This window comes from Macaca fascicularis, chromosome 16, assembly GCF_037993035.2.
Source record: "Macaca fascicularis isolate 582-1 chromosome 16, T2T-MFA8v1.1".
Lineage (NCBI taxonomy): Eukaryota > Metazoa > Chordata > Mammalia > Primates > Cercopithecidae > Macaca > Macaca fascicularis.
Genome location: NC_088390.1, coordinates 82,705,496 through 82,721,186, shown reverse-complemented (window position 1 = coordinate 82,721,186; position 15,691 = coordinate 82,705,496). Strand labels below are relative to the sequence as shown.

The 15,691-nt window shown below is 56.2% G+C and overlaps 1 protein-coding gene across 4 annotated transcripts in view; it reads left to right on the top strand.

The window, feature by feature from the left end:
* QRICH2 (glutamine rich 2) overlaps positions 1-15,691 on the top strand; it is a 38,318-nt gene that overhangs the window by 22,189 nt on the left and 438 nt on the right. For 2 of the 4 annotated variants that reach the window (XM_065532028.2, XM_045376629.3), the window contains 13 exons: positions 1,024-1,121; positions 1,626-1,740; positions 7,175-7,426; positions 8,651-8,773; positions 8,876-8,950; positions 9,152-9,316; positions 9,449-9,570; positions 10,181-10,246; positions 10,458-10,559; positions 11,406-11,606; positions 12,246-12,393; positions 13,056-13,143; positions 14,190-14,318. In XM_065532028.2, coding sequence (XP_065388100.1) covers positions 1,024-1,121; positions 1,626-1,740; positions 7,175-7,426; positions 8,651-8,773; positions 8,876-8,950; positions 9,152-9,316; positions 9,449-9,570; positions 10,181-10,246; positions 10,458-10,559; positions 11,406-11,606; positions 12,246-12,393; positions 13,056-13,143; positions 14,190-14,318 — 1,684 coding nt within the window. Of the gene's footprint in view, positions 1-1,023; positions 1,242-1,625; positions 1,741-7,174; positions 7,427-8,650; positions 8,774-8,875; positions 8,951-9,151; positions 9,317-9,448; positions 9,571-10,180; positions 10,247-10,457; positions 10,560-11,405; positions 11,607-12,245; positions 12,394-13,055; positions 13,144-14,189; positions 14,319-15,691 lie in introns of those variants that run through there. The other 2 variants (XR_012426196.1, XM_074020621.1) reach the window with 2 other exon arrangements.

Below are 15,691 nucleotides of genomic sequence, written 5' to 3'. Positions count from 1 at the left end.
GCTCACTGCAACCTCTGCCCTCTGGGTTCAAGCTATTCTCGTGCCTCAGCCTCCCAAGTAGCTGGGATTACAGGCATATATGTTCATGCCCAGCTAATTTTTGTATTTTTAGTAGAGACAGGTTTCACCATGTTGGTCAGGCTTGTCTGGAACTCCTGACCTCAGGTGATCCTCCCACCTCAGCCTCCCAAAGTGCTGGGATTACAGGTGTGACCCACCACGCCCGGCCCAGTCATTCTTTTTTTTTTTTTTTTCTTGCTCTGTCGCCCAGACTGGAGTTCGGTGGTGCAATCTCAGCTCACCGCAAGCTCCGCCTCCTGGGTTCATGCCATTCTCCTGCCTCAGCCTCCCGAGCAGCTGGGACTACAGGCGCCCACCACCATACCCGGCTAATTTTTTGTATTTTTAGTAGAGACGGGGTTTCACCGTGTTAGCCAGGATGGTCTCGATCTCCTGACCTCATGATCTGCCCGCCTTGGCCTCCCAAAGTGCTGGGATTACAGGTGTGAGCCACTGCACCCCGCCTTTTTTTTTTTTTTTTAAAGACTGATTCTTGCTCTATTGCCCAGGCTGGAGTGCAGTGTCACAATCTCACCTCACTGCAACCTCTGCCTCCTGGATTCAAATGATTCTCGTGTCTCAGCCTCCTGAGTAGCTGGTATTACAGGCGCCAGCTACCACGCCTGGCTAATTTTTGTATTTTTTAGTAGAGACGGGTTTCCCCTTGTTGGCAAGGCTGGTCTCGAACTCCTGACCTCAGGTGATCTGCCCACCTCAGCCTCTCAAAGTGTTGGGATTACAGGCGTGAGCCATCGTGCCTGGCCCAGTCATCCTCTTAATGCCAGCTTTCTACATCCATGGGATGGATGAATGGGCGGATGGATGTTCACAAGGGCTCCTGGCTTTTGTCGGAGAGGGTTAGGTTAGTAGAGGGAATGGGGAGGGCTGGCATGAGCTGCAAGGGCACACTTGGGAAGTGGGAGCTCAGGCCTGCCTGACCCTCCTCATTCACTGGGTTTGTAGGTGGAAAGGCTGCAGAGGATCCTGGAGGGGGAAGGGACTCAAGAAGCAGGGAAGGAACTGAAAGCTGGAGAGCTGAGATTACAGCTGGGTGTCCTCAGGTAACATACCCCAGCTAAGAGCAGCTGGTCCCCTGGAATCGTGAGTCTCAGCCAAGGAGATGATGGTGGCCAGTGGCTCCCTCCTGCCCCTGAATGGACCACTGTCTTTGGCCCGGATTGTGTCTGCTCTTCAGATTGTCCATGTCTAGTTCAAGGAACTGGTAGAAGCTCCCCAGGTTTTCAAAACAACTCAGGACCAGGTCTTGGAAAAGCAAAAATAAGCTTCTCAGACTCTGTCCCCAGTCGGAGGCTGAAGGAGACCACTTCTGATGACCCCTCTGAGCTCTCTCTTTGCAGTGCCCAGTCCCACCGCCCAGAAGCCTCCCAGGGCAGAGGCAGAGCCCCAGACTCCCTAGACAAAATCCAGGGGAGTGGGGTGGAGGGCGAGAGACCTCCAGCTGTGTCTGCATCCCCCTGCGTCCCTGATGGTCCAGGCTCTGCATGGGTGGGCTCGGGTCTCTGGCCTGACTGTGGAGTCTGGCAGTCTCTTGTCGTGCACCACAGAGTCACCGTGGCTGACATTGAGAAGGAGCTGGCCGAGTTGAGGGAGAGCCAAGACAGGGGCAAGGCTGCCATGGAAAATTCTGTCTCCGAAGCCTCCCTTTACCTTCAGGACCAGGTAAGGATTCCCCACTCTTCAGCTCCAGGGACCAAGGGCCCTTCTCAGAGCTGGTTTGTCCCTGCCCTCCCACCTCTCATCAAAAACCAGGTCCCTCTCGTCCCCTGCGTGTGTGTGTGTGTGTGTGTGTGTCTGTGTGTGTGTGTGGTGTGTGTGTCTCTGTGTGTGTATGTATGTGTGGTGTGTGTGTGTGGTGTGTGTGTGTGTGTGTCTGTGTGTGTGTGTGGTGTGTGTGTCTCTGTGTGTGTGTGTATGTGTGGTGTGTGTGTGTGGTGTGTGTGTCTCTGTGTATGTATGTGTGGTGTGTGTGTGTGGTGTGTGTGTGGTGTGTGTGTGTGTGTGTCTGTGTGTATGCGTGTGTGTGTGTGTGTGTGGTGTGTGTGGTGTGTGTGTGTGTATGTATGTATGGTGTGTGTGTGTGGTGTGTGTGTGGTGTGTGTGTCTGTGTGTGTGTGGTGTGTGTGTGTGGTGTGTGTGGTGTGTGTGTCTGTGTGTGTGTATGTGTGGTGTGTGTGTGGTGTGTGTGTGTGGTGTGTGTGTGGGGTGTGTGTGTGGTGTGTGTGTGTGTGTGTATGGTGTGTGTGTGGTGTGTGGTGTGTGTGTCTGTGTGTGTGTGTGTATGCGTGTGTGTGTGTGTGTGGTGTGTGTATGTGTGTGTGTGTATGGTGTGTGTGTGGTGTGTGGTGTGTGGTGTGTGGTGTGTGTGTCTGTGTGTCTGTGTGTGTGTGTATGCGTGTGTGTGTGTGTGTGTGGTGTGTGAGCAGGGGGTGGGGGGGCCATGGCGAATGTGTCCAGGATCCAGATCCCTCCTTATCCAAAGCCAGCTCTGAGTCCACAGGGGCAAGTGGCAAGGGAAAGGAACCCTTACAACACCTGTCTACCTCCCATTCGATCTTTCCCTATCTTTCTTTCTTTTTTTTTTTTTTTTTGAGATGGAATTTCACTCTTGTCGTCCAGGCTGGAGTGCAGTGTCGCGATCTTGGCTCACTGCAACCTCTGCCTCCCAGGTTCAAGCGATTCTCCTGCCTAAGCATCCTGAGTAGCCAGGACTACAGGCATGTGCTACCACGCTCAGCTAATTTTTGTATTTTTGGTAGAGATGGGGTTTCACCATGTTGGCCAAGCTGGTCACGATCTTTGCCTATCTTCTTTATGATATAATTCATATATCAATACATTCACCCTTTTAAATTGAATAAGGTAGTTTTTAGTACATTCACAAAGTTGTGCAGCTATCACCACAATCTAATTCCAAAACATTTAATCACCCCAGAAAGAAACCCTGTGACTCTTAGCAATCTCTCCCCATGCCCTTCTATCCCTCAGCCCCTGACAACCACGAATCTGCTTTCTGCCACTATGGATTTGTCTATTCTGGACATTTCATATAAATGGAATCATACAACATACGACTTTTGTATCTGGATTCTTGCACTTAGCATGATGTTTTCAAGGCTCATCCACGTTGTAGCATGTGTCAATACTCCATTCTTTTTTCTGGCTTCATAGCATTCCATTCTGTGTCTGTGCCCCAATTTGTTTATCTAGTCATCAGTTGAAAGACATCTGGGTCGTTTCCATCCTTTGGCTATTATGAATAATGCTGCTGTGCACATTCATGTATAAGTTTTTTTTTTTTTTTGAGACGGAGTCTCACTGTGTCACTCAGACTGGAATGCAGTGACTCGATCTTGGCTCACTGCAAGCTCCGCCTCCTGGGTTCACACCATTCTCCTGCCTCAGCCTCCCCAGTAGCTGGGACTACAGGTGCCCGCCACCATGCCTGGATAATTTTAAAAAATATTTTTAGTAGAGACGGGGTTTCACCGCATTAGCCAGGATGGTCTCGATCTCCTGACCTTGTGATCTGCCCACCTCAGCCTCCCAAAGTGCTGGGATTATAGGCGTGAGCCACTGCACCTGGCCATAATAAGTTTTTTTTTTGTTGTTGTTTTGTTTTGTTTTTGGAGATGGAGTTTTGCTCTTGTTATCCAGGCTGGAGGGCAATGGCGTGATCTTGGCTCACTGCAATCTCCAACTCCTGGGTTCAAGTGATTCTCTTGCCTCAGCCTCCCAAGTAGCTGGGATTACAGGTGCCCGCTACCACGCCCAGGTAATTTTGTATTTTTAGGAGAGATGGGGTTTCACCATGTTGGCCAGGCTTGTCTCGAACTCCTAACCTCAGGTGATCCACCCGCCTCAGTCTCCCAAAGTGCTGGCCTGGCCTCATGTATAAGTTTTTGTGTGGGGCCAGATGCGGTGACTCACACCTGTAATCCCAGCACTTTGGGAGGACGAGGCAGGTAGATCACTTGAGGTCAGGAGTTGGAGAGCAGCCTGGCCAACAATGTGAAACCCCATCTCTACTAAAAATACAGAAAATAGGCCAGGCATGGTGGCTCACGCCTGTAATCCCAGCACTTTGGGAGGCCGAGATGGGCGGATCACGAGGTCAGGAGTTCGAGACCAGCCTGACCAACATGGTGAAACCCCATCTCTACTAAAAAAATACAAAAATTAGCCGGGCATGGTGGCGCGTGCCTGTAATCCCAGCTACTCTGGAGGCTGAAGCAGGAGAATTGCTTGAATCCGGGGGGCGGAGGTTGCAGTGAGCAGAGATCACACCACTGTACTCCAGCCTGGGCGACAGGGTGAGGTGAGACTCCATCTCAAAAAAACAAAAACAAAAACAGAAAATAGCTGGGTGTGGTTGTGCACACCTGTAATCCCAGCTTCTTGGGAGGCTGAGGCAGGAGAATCACTTGAACCTGGGAGGCGGAGGTTGCAGTGAGCCATGATCATGCCACTGGATGCCAGCCTGGGTGACAGCAAGACCCTGTCTCAAAAAAAAAAAAAAAAAATTTTAGCCACTCTAGTGGGTGTGAGGTGGGATCGCATTAGAGTTTTGATTTGCATTTCCCTAGTGACCAAAGATGCTGAGCATCTTTTCGTGTGCTTTTTGGCCATTTGTATACTTTCTTTTTTTTTTTTTTTTTTTTTTTTGAGACAGAGTCATGCTCTGTCGCCCAGGCTGGAGTTCAGTGGCCGGATCTCAGCTCACTGAAAGCTCCGCCTCCCAGGTTCACGCCATTCTCCTGCCTCAGCCTCCCGAGTAGCTGGGACTATAGGCACCCGCCACCTCGCCCGGCTAGTTTTTTTGTATTTTTTAGTAGAGACGGGGTTTCACCGTGTTAGCCAGGATGGTCTCGATCTCCTGACCTCGTGATCCGCCCATCTCGGCCTCCCAAAGTGCTGGGATTACAGGCTTGAGCCACCGCGCCTGGCCTCTGTATACTTTCTTTAGAGATAAAATATACATATCTGTTCAAATCCTTCATCCATTTTTTCAGGTGAATTATTTGTCATTTTATTATTGAGTTGAAAGAGTTCTTTGCATGTTCTGGATGCTAGGCTCTTATTTGATAGATGACTTGCAAATATTTTCTCCCATTCTGTGGGTTATCTTTGCATTTTCTTGACAGTGTCTGCCTTTAAGCCTTGCAATGCAATTCTTGGTCATTTTCTCACTAAGGAGTGTCTGAACCAGCAGCAGCCCTCTGAGCGCCCACAGAAGGACCACCTAGGAAAAGCCACTGGGCCAAGGGGGTTCATGTCAGGAACCTCTTTGTGCATTTTTTTTTTTTTTTTTCTTGAGAAAGAGTTTTGCTCTGTTGCCCAGGCTGGAGTGCAGTGGCACCATCTCAGCTCACTGCATCTCCACCTCCTGGGTTCAAGTGATTCTCCTGTCTCGGACTCCTGGGTAGCTGGGACTACAGGTGCGCACTGCCACGCCCAGCTAATTTTTTTTGGATTTTTAGTAGAGACGGGGTTTCACCACATTGGTCAGGCCGGTCTTGAACTCCTGACCTCAGGTCATTCACCTGCCTCTGCCTCCCAAAGTGCTTGGATTATAGGCATGAGCCACTGCACCCCACTTTTTTTTTTTTTTTTTTTGAGACAGACTTTCGCTCTTGTTGCCCGGGCTGGAGTCCAATGGCATAATTTCAGCTCACTGAAACCTCTGTCTCCCGGGTTCAAGTGATTCTCCTGCCTCAGCCTCCCAAGCAGCTGAGGTTACAGGTGCCTGCCAGCACACCTGGCTAATTTTTGTATTTTTAGTAGAGATGGGGTTCACCATGTTGGTCAGGCTGGTCTTGAACTCCTGACCTCAGGTGATCCACCCACCTTGGCCTCCCAAAGTGCTCGGATTACAGGCGTGAGCCATGTGCCTGCCCACTTTGTGCTTTGAGCCACATTCCAGGCTCCCAAGTTGCTGGAACTGTGGTGTGCATCATGTCATGACCCCAGGCCAGGTGTCCTGCCCGAAGAGCAATCCAAGCTCATGTCTGGCTGTCCCAGGACCACACTCAGGAGAGAATCCACTTCCTGTTGGGCTGGCCTAGCCTCCTTTTGCAGGCTTTTTTTGGAGGCCCCTGCTTCTACATGCTGCATCTTTAGCCACCTTGGCCTCCTGCCTCTCTCTGAACGCACTCTTATCTTTCCTGCTGTTCTTTACACAGATAGCTGTGGCTTAGTCTTAAGACTCCACTGAAATGCCCATGTTTCTGGGAGGCCTCTTCCACTTTTCCAGAGAGAACTGGCCGGTCCCTCTGCATCCGGGGCCCTCAGAGGTGCCTGCCTCCAGGCAGGCTCTTCTGGTTGTAAGTGGCAGCATTGCTGTGAGCCCACACAAGAGGGTGCTGCCCTGGGGATGTGCAGCTGTAGGGAGTGGAGGAAAAGGGAACTTCCAGGCCATGGGAGAAGGGCATGTCCGCCTGTCCCTCTGCATCTGCTTTTGTGGGTACCCGTGTCCCTCTCCTGACCCATCCTCTGAGCCCCCATGTCTCTCTCGCGTTCCACTCTCCATCCACCTTGCTCTCCTTCGTGCTCCACAGTGGCTGCCCCAGCCCTGCAGAGTCCTTTCTGCTCCATTACCCACTCCCAAGAGAGGAGCCTAGGTTGGCCCAGCCTCTCTTTTTGGACGGAGCATGTCCGTTCCCCCGGCATTTGAGCAGGAGCATGTGCAAGCCCCACACCTCACAGCCCCAGATCCCGGGGCGGGGCCTGTGTGTCATTAGGGTCCTCTGTATGTTTACGGCCCAGCTAACTGGCAGCAGCACTTTATGATTTAGCTAAAGAAGAGATGTTCTCACACTAAGCCAAGCCGGTGGGCTGGCTGGAGAAAGCTCCAGAGGCCTTCCTCTGGCAAGGGCTTGGCTCAGCATTGACACTGTGCTCCCGGAGAACTCTCTCTACTCACCGTTTACTGGATAGATGCCCATGATGGCACATGCTCTGGGAGGCACTGAGGATGCAGCAACTGCCCAGGGCGCAACAGGGAAGAGGCACACAGGCTAGGAGCAGTGCCAGCATGGGCAGAACGTGGCCATGACTGGCCTCACTGCCCTGCTGCTGCCGTCTCTCCTGCATGCAGTTGGACAAGCTGAGGATGATCATTGAGGGCATGCTGACCTCCTCCTCCACGCTCCTGTCCATGAGCATGGCCCCGCACAAGGCCCACACCTTGGCTCCTGGCCAGATCGACCCTGAGGCCACCTGTCCAGCCTGCAGCCTGGATGTGGGCCATCAGGTCAGCATGCTGGTGCAGCGCTATGAGCAACTCCAAGACATGGTCAACAGCCTGGTCGTCTCCCGACCCTCCAAGAAGGCCAAGCTTCAGAGACAGGTGGGGCTCTGCTCGCCTCCCTCCTGCTGCAACTGGACATGGCCCCACAGGGGAGGGTCACCCTGCTGCAGACCCACGGAAGTGGGGCGGGTGTTTGGACCTCAAGGTCAGCTCTCCATGGTGGAGCCCTTTAGCCAGATCCCACAAGAGTCCCTGGTCTTTCTGCAGGTCCACAGCAAGGGTAGCAGCAGAACTAGCTTTGGGGATAGGGGACCATGGGGAAGAGCTGGCTTGATGGGGTGGGACAGCACATGCTGGCTGAGGACAGATCAGTGCCCTTCGTGTGCCCTGGAAACACAGGCCCAACTGTAGGAGATGTTGGCTCCCTGGCACACGGGTCTTCCGACCCCTTCTCAATTTCCCTCCAAAGGGCAGGCTTGCTGGTGGGGGTGGGCACAGCCACAAGTCCTGGGTCCTGCCTCTTGGGCTGAGGGACTCAGATTTGGGCCAGGAGCACAGGGGAGAATAAAGCGTGCAGCCCAGCTCTCCAGTGCCCTGGGACAGCACATCACTCCTGAGCCTCCGTCACCTCTACTGACCCCCCACTGGCAAGCCAGGGTCCCGAGGCTAGTCCGTGGGGATGTAGGTGACTGACGCTTGTGTCCTGTGGGGGTGGACACCCAGAAAGGGCAGGCAGAGGGCCTCCTGCACTGTTAGTGGGAAATTGTTTTCCTTTTTTTTTTTTTTTTTTTTTTTTGAGACAGAGTCTTGCTCTGTCACCCAGGCTGGAGTGCAGTGGCTGTATCTCAGCTCATCGCAAGCTCCGCCTCCCGGGTTTAGGCCATTCTCTTGCCTCAGCCTCCCAAGTAGCTGGGACTACAGGCGCCCGCCACCTCGCCCGGCTAATTTTTTTGTATTTTTTTGGTAGAGACAGGGTTTCACCGTGTTAGCCAGGATGGTCTCGATATCCTGACCTCGTGATCCGCCTGTCTTGGCCTCCCAAAGTGCTGGGATTACAGGCTTGAGCCACTGCGCCCGGCCCCATTGTTGTTTTTGAGACAGGGTCTCCCTATGTTGCCCAGGCTGTTCTCGAACTCCTGGGCTCAAGTGATCCTCTTGCCTCGCCCCAGCTTCCCAAAGTGCCAGGATTACAGGCATGAGCCACCGCTCCCAGCCTTGGAGATGTTTTAAGGGCCAACTTACCTGGGGGCAGCAATACTAAGGCAGCAGGGGGTAGGATCGCGCCAGCAGCCTCCGAGAGCCTTCCCATCCCTCCTGCCGCAGGACGAGGAGCTGCTGGGCCGCGTGCAGAGTGCCATCCTGCAGGTGCAGGGCGACTGCGAGAAGCTTAACATCACCACCAGCAACCTCATCGAGGACCATCGGCAGAAACAGAAGGACATTGCTGTGAGTGGCCGCAGGGTGGCCGGGATGGGGCCGGGGCTCAGTGTGGTGCCGTAGCCCCGTAGCTGCTGGCTCTTTTTTCCTCTGTTCACTTGGCCTCCCCAGATGCTGTACCAGGGTCTGGAGAAGCTCGAAAAGGAAAAGGCCAACAGGGAGCACCTGGAGATGGAGATTGATGTGGTGGGTGCCAGGCCCCAGGGGCCACGCTGTGTCCCAGGGCAGTCTCGCCGGCTGTTCTTTGAGAGACTGAGTGGAGGGAAGATGGCAAGAGGAGTGTGGGCGCTCAGAAACCTGCCTGGTGTTAGGGTTGACACCCCCAGGGAATGGGGCCCCTCCATGGCCATCTCCCAGATGCGGGGACCTCTGTCTGTCTCTGGGCAGAAAGCCGACAAGAGTGCTCTGGCCACCAAAGTGAGCCGTATCCAGTTTGATGCCACCACGGAGCAGCTGAACCACATGATGCAGGAGCTGGTGGCCAAGATGAGCGGGCAGGAGCAGGACTGGCAGAAGATGCTGGACAAGCTGCTCACAGAGATGGACAACAAGGTAAGGCAGGGGCATGGCGGGGCTCTCCATCCCACAGCCCTGCCTCCAGGATTGGGACAGCACCACCTTCTCCTGGGTCAGCCCCCTACCTGCTTCCTTAGAGGTCCCCTGGGCCCCCTTTCCCTGCCACAGCTGGACCGCCTGGAGCTGGACCCAGTGAAGCAGTTGCTGGAGGATCGGTGGAAATCACTGCGACAGCAGCTCAGGGAGCGCCCCCCACTCTACCAGGCAGACGAGGCGGCTGCCATGCGGAGGTGACACCTGGGAGGCAGGGGAGGAAGCTGGCACGCTCTTCGGAGGGTGAGGGCAGAGGGGGCTGGGGGTCCCCGGACAAAGAGCTCCTGCCGGCACGCAGCGGATCCTGCCCAGGACTGTCCCATGATTGGAGGGACAGAATTTTAAGAGCTTGAAACACTTTTCTAGCTCAGGCCCCTTCGTATTACAGCAGAGAAAGGGAGGAGGGGAGGCTTAAGGCTCTCTGGGTTTGGCTGAGCTAAGCTGGGCCTTTGGGACAGGGAGAGGTCCTCAATACCCAGAGCTGAGACAGCTCCTGGGGGCCTGGCCTATAGGACCTGGCCCATGGTAGGCTTGAATTCCAGGATTCCCATTCGTGGCCGCCAGGGGGCCCCCGAGACTTGCACAGGGCACCCTCAGGGGCCCAAGGAAGCCTGCTGGCTTTGGGTTAGGGCAGGGAGGTCTGGGATGTGAGCCCGGAGGTGGGAGCAGATGGATTCTCGGGGAGCAGGGACAAGATCTGCACCCTGGTGGGCTGAGCTTCCAGCCTGCCTGGCCTGCAGGGTTGCAAGCCCTTCTGGGACTTCTGGGCAGAGCACTCACCCTGCGTGTACGTCCCATTCCTAACAGGCAGCTCCTGGCACATTTCCACTGCCTTTCATGTGACCGGCCCTTGGAGACACCTGTGACCGGACAGTGAGTGCCCACACCGCTGGCACACGGCCTTGCACGGCAGGGCTGTGTCTCCTCCCTTCTCCACCTGTGTCCACCTTTCTTTCATGCGTCTACTTTCAGCCCTTGCTCCCTCCCAGGCCGGGGGCGGTGGGAAGGTTCTTTAGGCAGGTGGATTTGGGGGACAGGACTTGTCCCACTCTGACTCGTCCCTTCTCCCTCTGTCCCTGCCCAGTGCCATCCCTGTGACCCCCGCGGGTCCAGGCCTACCTGGCCACCATTCCATCCGCCCCTACACGGTGTTTGAACTGGAGCAGGTCCGGCAGCATAGCCGCAAGTATGGGACAGCAGGGTCTGGGGCCAGGGCTCTGGATGGGGAAGGCAGAGGACAGGGGTGACTCCGGAAGGCCCGGCGGAACGTGACAGAAGGCAGCGCTGTGGCATGGTGTGGAGAGCCTCCTCCTTGGAGTGGGACAGTGGGGGCCGCAGGCCAATTTCTGAACTAGCTCCCTGGCAGTTCCCAGGGCATGAGAGTAGGAGGCAGACCTAGTCACACCTGCCTTTGGGAGTTACGGTGGGACTTTGTCAAGGTCACCAGCTGCCTCTGAGAGCTCCTCTACTTCTCGACCTCTTCCCCAGCCTTCAGCTGTCTCAGCAACCCCGGGATTAGAGCGGTCGGGGGAGGGTCCTGCATAGCTCAGCCGGAGGGTGGGCTCAGCCAACGAAGGAGGCTGGCGGTGGGCATCTCATGCTCCCTCCGGCTCCTGCCCGCCTCTCTGCTGCTCCCCTTCTCCGAAGGATGGGAGTTCATAGTTCAGAGGACTTCAGGCTGCTCTTTGAAGCCCTACGGGTTCCAGGTATGCGGGGCCAGGTGCGCCGGAATGGGAAGGCCCGGGGAGGCCCTCAGCTCCTCCACCTGCAGGCAGCAGGGCTTTCGTCCATTTGGCTGGCCTGCACTTTCCCATCTGAGGAAAGCCTTCCCGGCAAGTCTGGCCCTCAGATGCTGTGGAAAGGGCTACTGCTGAGGGGTCAAGCTGCCCAGCGACCCCCACCCTCGGCCAAGAGCCCATGAGACTAGCTGGGTCCTGCACAAAAGGGACCCGGAACTGAAGGATTCGGCTTACACAAGGTCAAGGCCCCCTCCATGGGCCAACCCTCCCTCTGTTCTGCTCACACCCTGCAGCCTCAAGCTGGGCAGTGCTTTCCCTCGGGGTGACCTGGCGCAGATGGAGCAGAGCGTGGGGCGCCTGCGCTCCATGCACTCCAAGATGCTGATGAATATCGAGAAGGTGCAGATCCACTTCGGGGGCTCCACCAAGGCCAGCAGCCAGATAATCCGCGAGCTGCTGCACTCCCAGTGCCTGGGCTCCCCCTGCTACAAACGGTACAGGAGAGGGGCGAGGCCATGGGGAGCAGGTGCCCAGCGACCAGGCTTGGCTTCTGCCCATGCACGGCTGTGCAGACAAATGCCTTGCCCCACTGCTGGGGAAGAAAAGGGAGTGTGTGTGTGTGTGAAAGTGTGGGCGAGGGGTGTCAGTGTGTAATGTGTGTAAGCCATGTGTCTATGGGTGTCAGTGTATGAGTGTGTGTAAGGGTGTGTATGAGTGCGTGTGTGTGAGTGGGTGTTTATGTGTGTGCATGTATGGGTACGTGTGTAGGAGTATGTGTGTGTATGTGTGTGTGCATGTGTATGAGTATGCGCGTGAGTACGTATCTTCGTATGTACATGTGTGTGAGGACCTGTGTGTATGTGTGTGTGAGACTGTGTGTATGAGTACGTGTGTATGTGTGTGAGTGTATGGGTGTGTGTGCACACCTGTCCATGTGCACAGTCACTGGGGTGGCCCGGCCTCGCAGCTGCTCTGCCCCCGCCCACCTGTTCCTGGGCCCCGGCTGCCCTGCCTCCCAGCAGCCCCTGAAGAGAAGCTGCCCCACTTCCCTCTGGTCAGCCCCATTGTGGGTGAGTCCCAGGCCACATCCCTGGCAGTCTTCTCCCAATGACTCCATCCTGTTTTCATCACAGGGTGACAGATATGGCCGATTACACCTACTCAACTGTGCCCCGGCGCTGCGGGGGCAGCCACACCCTCACCTACCCCTACCACCGAAGCCGCCCGCAGCACCTACCCCGGGGCCTGTATCCCACCGAAGAGATCCAGATTGCCATGAAGGTCAGGGCTCTGCCTGGAGCCACCAGGGAGGGAGGCCCTGACACGGCTCCAGATTCCTCACAGTCATTCTCTAAAGCCACCAGAAGTCATCTCAGCCAGCCCTCTGCCTTGAGGCAATTCCTTAATCAGACCCAGTGAAAGCCTCAGGTTCTTACCCTTTTCTGGGAAGAAAGATTTATCCCGGCTGCCTGCCTGCCCAGCAGCATTCCGGCCTCCCAGGCCTCCAACCATGCCCCAGATACCATTTCATCTCCCTCTACCTTCTCGCTCCACCCTAGTGGAGGTGGGAAGAGAAAGCCGAAGGAGGTGTGGAAAAGAGAAAGCCTGAGTGACTGAGTGATTTGTGCCCCTTCTGGGAGGTGGGTAGGTGCTGTTACTGTCCCATTCCACAGAAGATGAAATAGGGACAGGGTTGCCACCCACATCTCTGGCTCCGGGTCCATGACCTTGCCCTGCTCACGTGCGCTGTCATGGAGCTCGTGCACCTGGCCTCTGCATGGTGGCTGCTGGGCACAGGCCATGCCCGGGTCCCCAAGGGGCTCCCAGAGCCCCCCAGGAGGGTTCTGAGACCACAGTGCTCTGTGCTTCAGGCCTGTGTGGATGGGCCGGGGCCAGGGGGCTGTGGCCGCTACAATGGTGATGGTATCTGTCCACTTCTACAGCGTGATGAGGTGGACATCTTGGGCCTGGATGGCCACATTTACAAGGGACGGATGGACACGAGGCTGCCGGGCATCCTCAGCAAAGACAGTGAGTGGAGTCCAGAGGCCCCCAGGCGCCGCACTCGGGTCCAACAGGGTGTGCATCCATTGTGGGGCCTGGCACTTTTTTTTTTTTTTTTTTGAGACGGAGTCTCGCTCTGTCGCCCAGGCTGGAGTGCAGTGGCGCGATCTCGGCTCACTGCAAGCTCCGCCTCCCGGGTTCACGCCATTCTCCTGCCTCAGCCTCCCGAGTAGCTGGGACTACAGGCGCCCACAACCGCGCCCGGCTAATTTTTTGTATTTTTAGTAGAGACGGGGTTTCACCGTGGTCTCCATCTCCTGACCTTGTGATCCGCCCGCCTCGGCCTCCCAAAGTGCTGGGATTACAGGCGTGAGCCACCGCGCCCGGCCGGGGCCTGGCACTTTTATGGGCCACTGGACCCTGGGTGTCTTCCTTCTCCACTCCCCTCACTCCAAATGTTCAGGTCTCTCGAGAAACCACCAGGTAAATGTTCACAGGTGGAGGACAGCTGTCCAGCCTCAGCCATCAGCTGGGATGGGGTGGCCCCGTGTTTTCTTGCCAGCCTCCATCCCGGCTGCACTGCTGGGCTCTCCTGTCTTGGCCTCTGTCCACGGCATCATCAGGGCCTCCTCCTCCTTCAAAACTCAGCACAGTGCCCTCTGTTGAGCCCCACCACTTCAGCCCCCGAATGCCCGCCTCCCGTGGCAACGCCCGAAACCTGCTGTTGGTCACTTCCCATCATGCATTTAGCTGTGTATGCGCCTTTCTAGATGCCTCCCCTCCTGCCCTGGAAACCCCAGGTCAGAACTCACCCCTCACCTGGCACAGGGCTGACATGTGCAGGTCCTCCCCTGCACACTCCTCTGTGTGAGTGGGTGGGTTGGGTGGGTGGCCACGAGAATGAATGAAGACTGCTTCTCTGGGGCATAGCCACAAATTCAGAATGACGAGGACCCCACTCAGCTGAGGCTGGCCATGACCAGCAGCCCTGCAGCCCTCTCCCCACGCCCAGGGGTTCCCACAGAGCTCTTACCGCTGCCTCAGCACTGACCCTTCCCTCCTGCCCCCATCAGGCTCAGGGACCTCAAAGCGCAAGTCCCAGCAGCCCAGGCCCCACGTGCACAGGCCGCCATCCCTCGGCGGCAATGGCCACCTGCCCTCCCGGCCACAGAGTGCCCAGATGTCAGCTGGCAACATCTCAGGTAGGTTCCCTCTGGGTGGGGCATCCTGCCAGGCCTCCCTGCTGGCCCTGCCGGCCCCCTTTCCTGCCATGTAGGGCCATACCTTTATCTCCCCGGAGAGGGGAGGGCCTGGGAGCTGAAGGAGGTGTAGAAAAGAGAAAGCTGGGTGTGGAAAAGAGGACCCTGAGTGACTGAGTGATTCGTGCCCCTTCTGGGAGGTGGGTAGGTGCTGTTACTGTCCCATTCCACAGAAGATGAAATAGGGACAGGGTCGCCACCCACATCTCTGGCTCCAGGTCCATGCCCTTGCCCTGCTCACGTGCGCTGTCATGGAGCTCATGCGCCTGGCCTCTGCATGGTGGCTTCTGGGCACAGGCCATGCCCGGGACCCCAAGAGGCCCCTGACCCTGTCATGGAGGAACCTCTCTCTGCCGCCTGGCCTGGAAGATCCCTTGGGTCCTTGATCTCCCCAGGAGCTAAGTTGGGCCTGAAGGTCAGGGAGCTGTGGACCCCCAAGCTACGGGGCCATACAAGGCCCTGCAACCAGGAGGCTGGATCACTGCCAAGTGACCCTGGGCAAGGTCACTCTTGACAAGGGCTGTCCCCTCTCCAGACCTCAGTTTCCTCATCTGTCATCAAGGGGGTGCTGGGTTAGTGCTGCTTGGAGTTAGGGCCCCCCTGAGAATCTAGTGAAAGCTGCCGACCTTCCTCCTGTAAAACAGTATGCACCCACATTCCTTGTGAATGCCTGCGGGAGGTTCAGGGACCCCCCGCCCAGAGCCTGCACCCTCCCCTGCCCCTCAGCTAGATGCTCTCCAGCATCACTCCAGCCCTCAGTGAGGGCATGTGGCTGAGGGAGGAGGAAATCACAACAGAATAACTGGCTGTGGTGGTCATGGCACCTCGCCATCATCTAGGGCCCCCCACAGGCCAGGTAGTTTAGGAGCTTTATACGGACGGATGAACCACTTTTAATCCACGTACCAGCACTAAGAGGTAGGGACCATCGTTAGCACCACTTACAGCTGAGAAAACTGAGGCACGGAGAGGTGAAGGTCCTTGCTCCGGGTCACACAGCCTGGAAGCGGCAGAGCGGGAGTTCAAAGCCAAGCCCTCTGGCCCAGAGGCTGTTCTGGGAAGGACAGGTCTCAGTGGTGGACGGTGAGCACAGAACTGTCACCCTGGCTCCCAGAACTCTGTTTTCTTGGGAATACTTAGCTCACTTCTCCCAGTGTCTACTCTAAGGGCACTGAAAATGCTCTGGAAGCAGGAGAGAGGGACTGGTAGTCTCGGGAAAATTCCTGTGCCTATCGGTGTGGGTGTCTAGTGTCCGTATTAACAGGAAACAGTACCAAAGAGGCAGCTCCTGGCCCCTGCAGAAGGACACGTTTGCT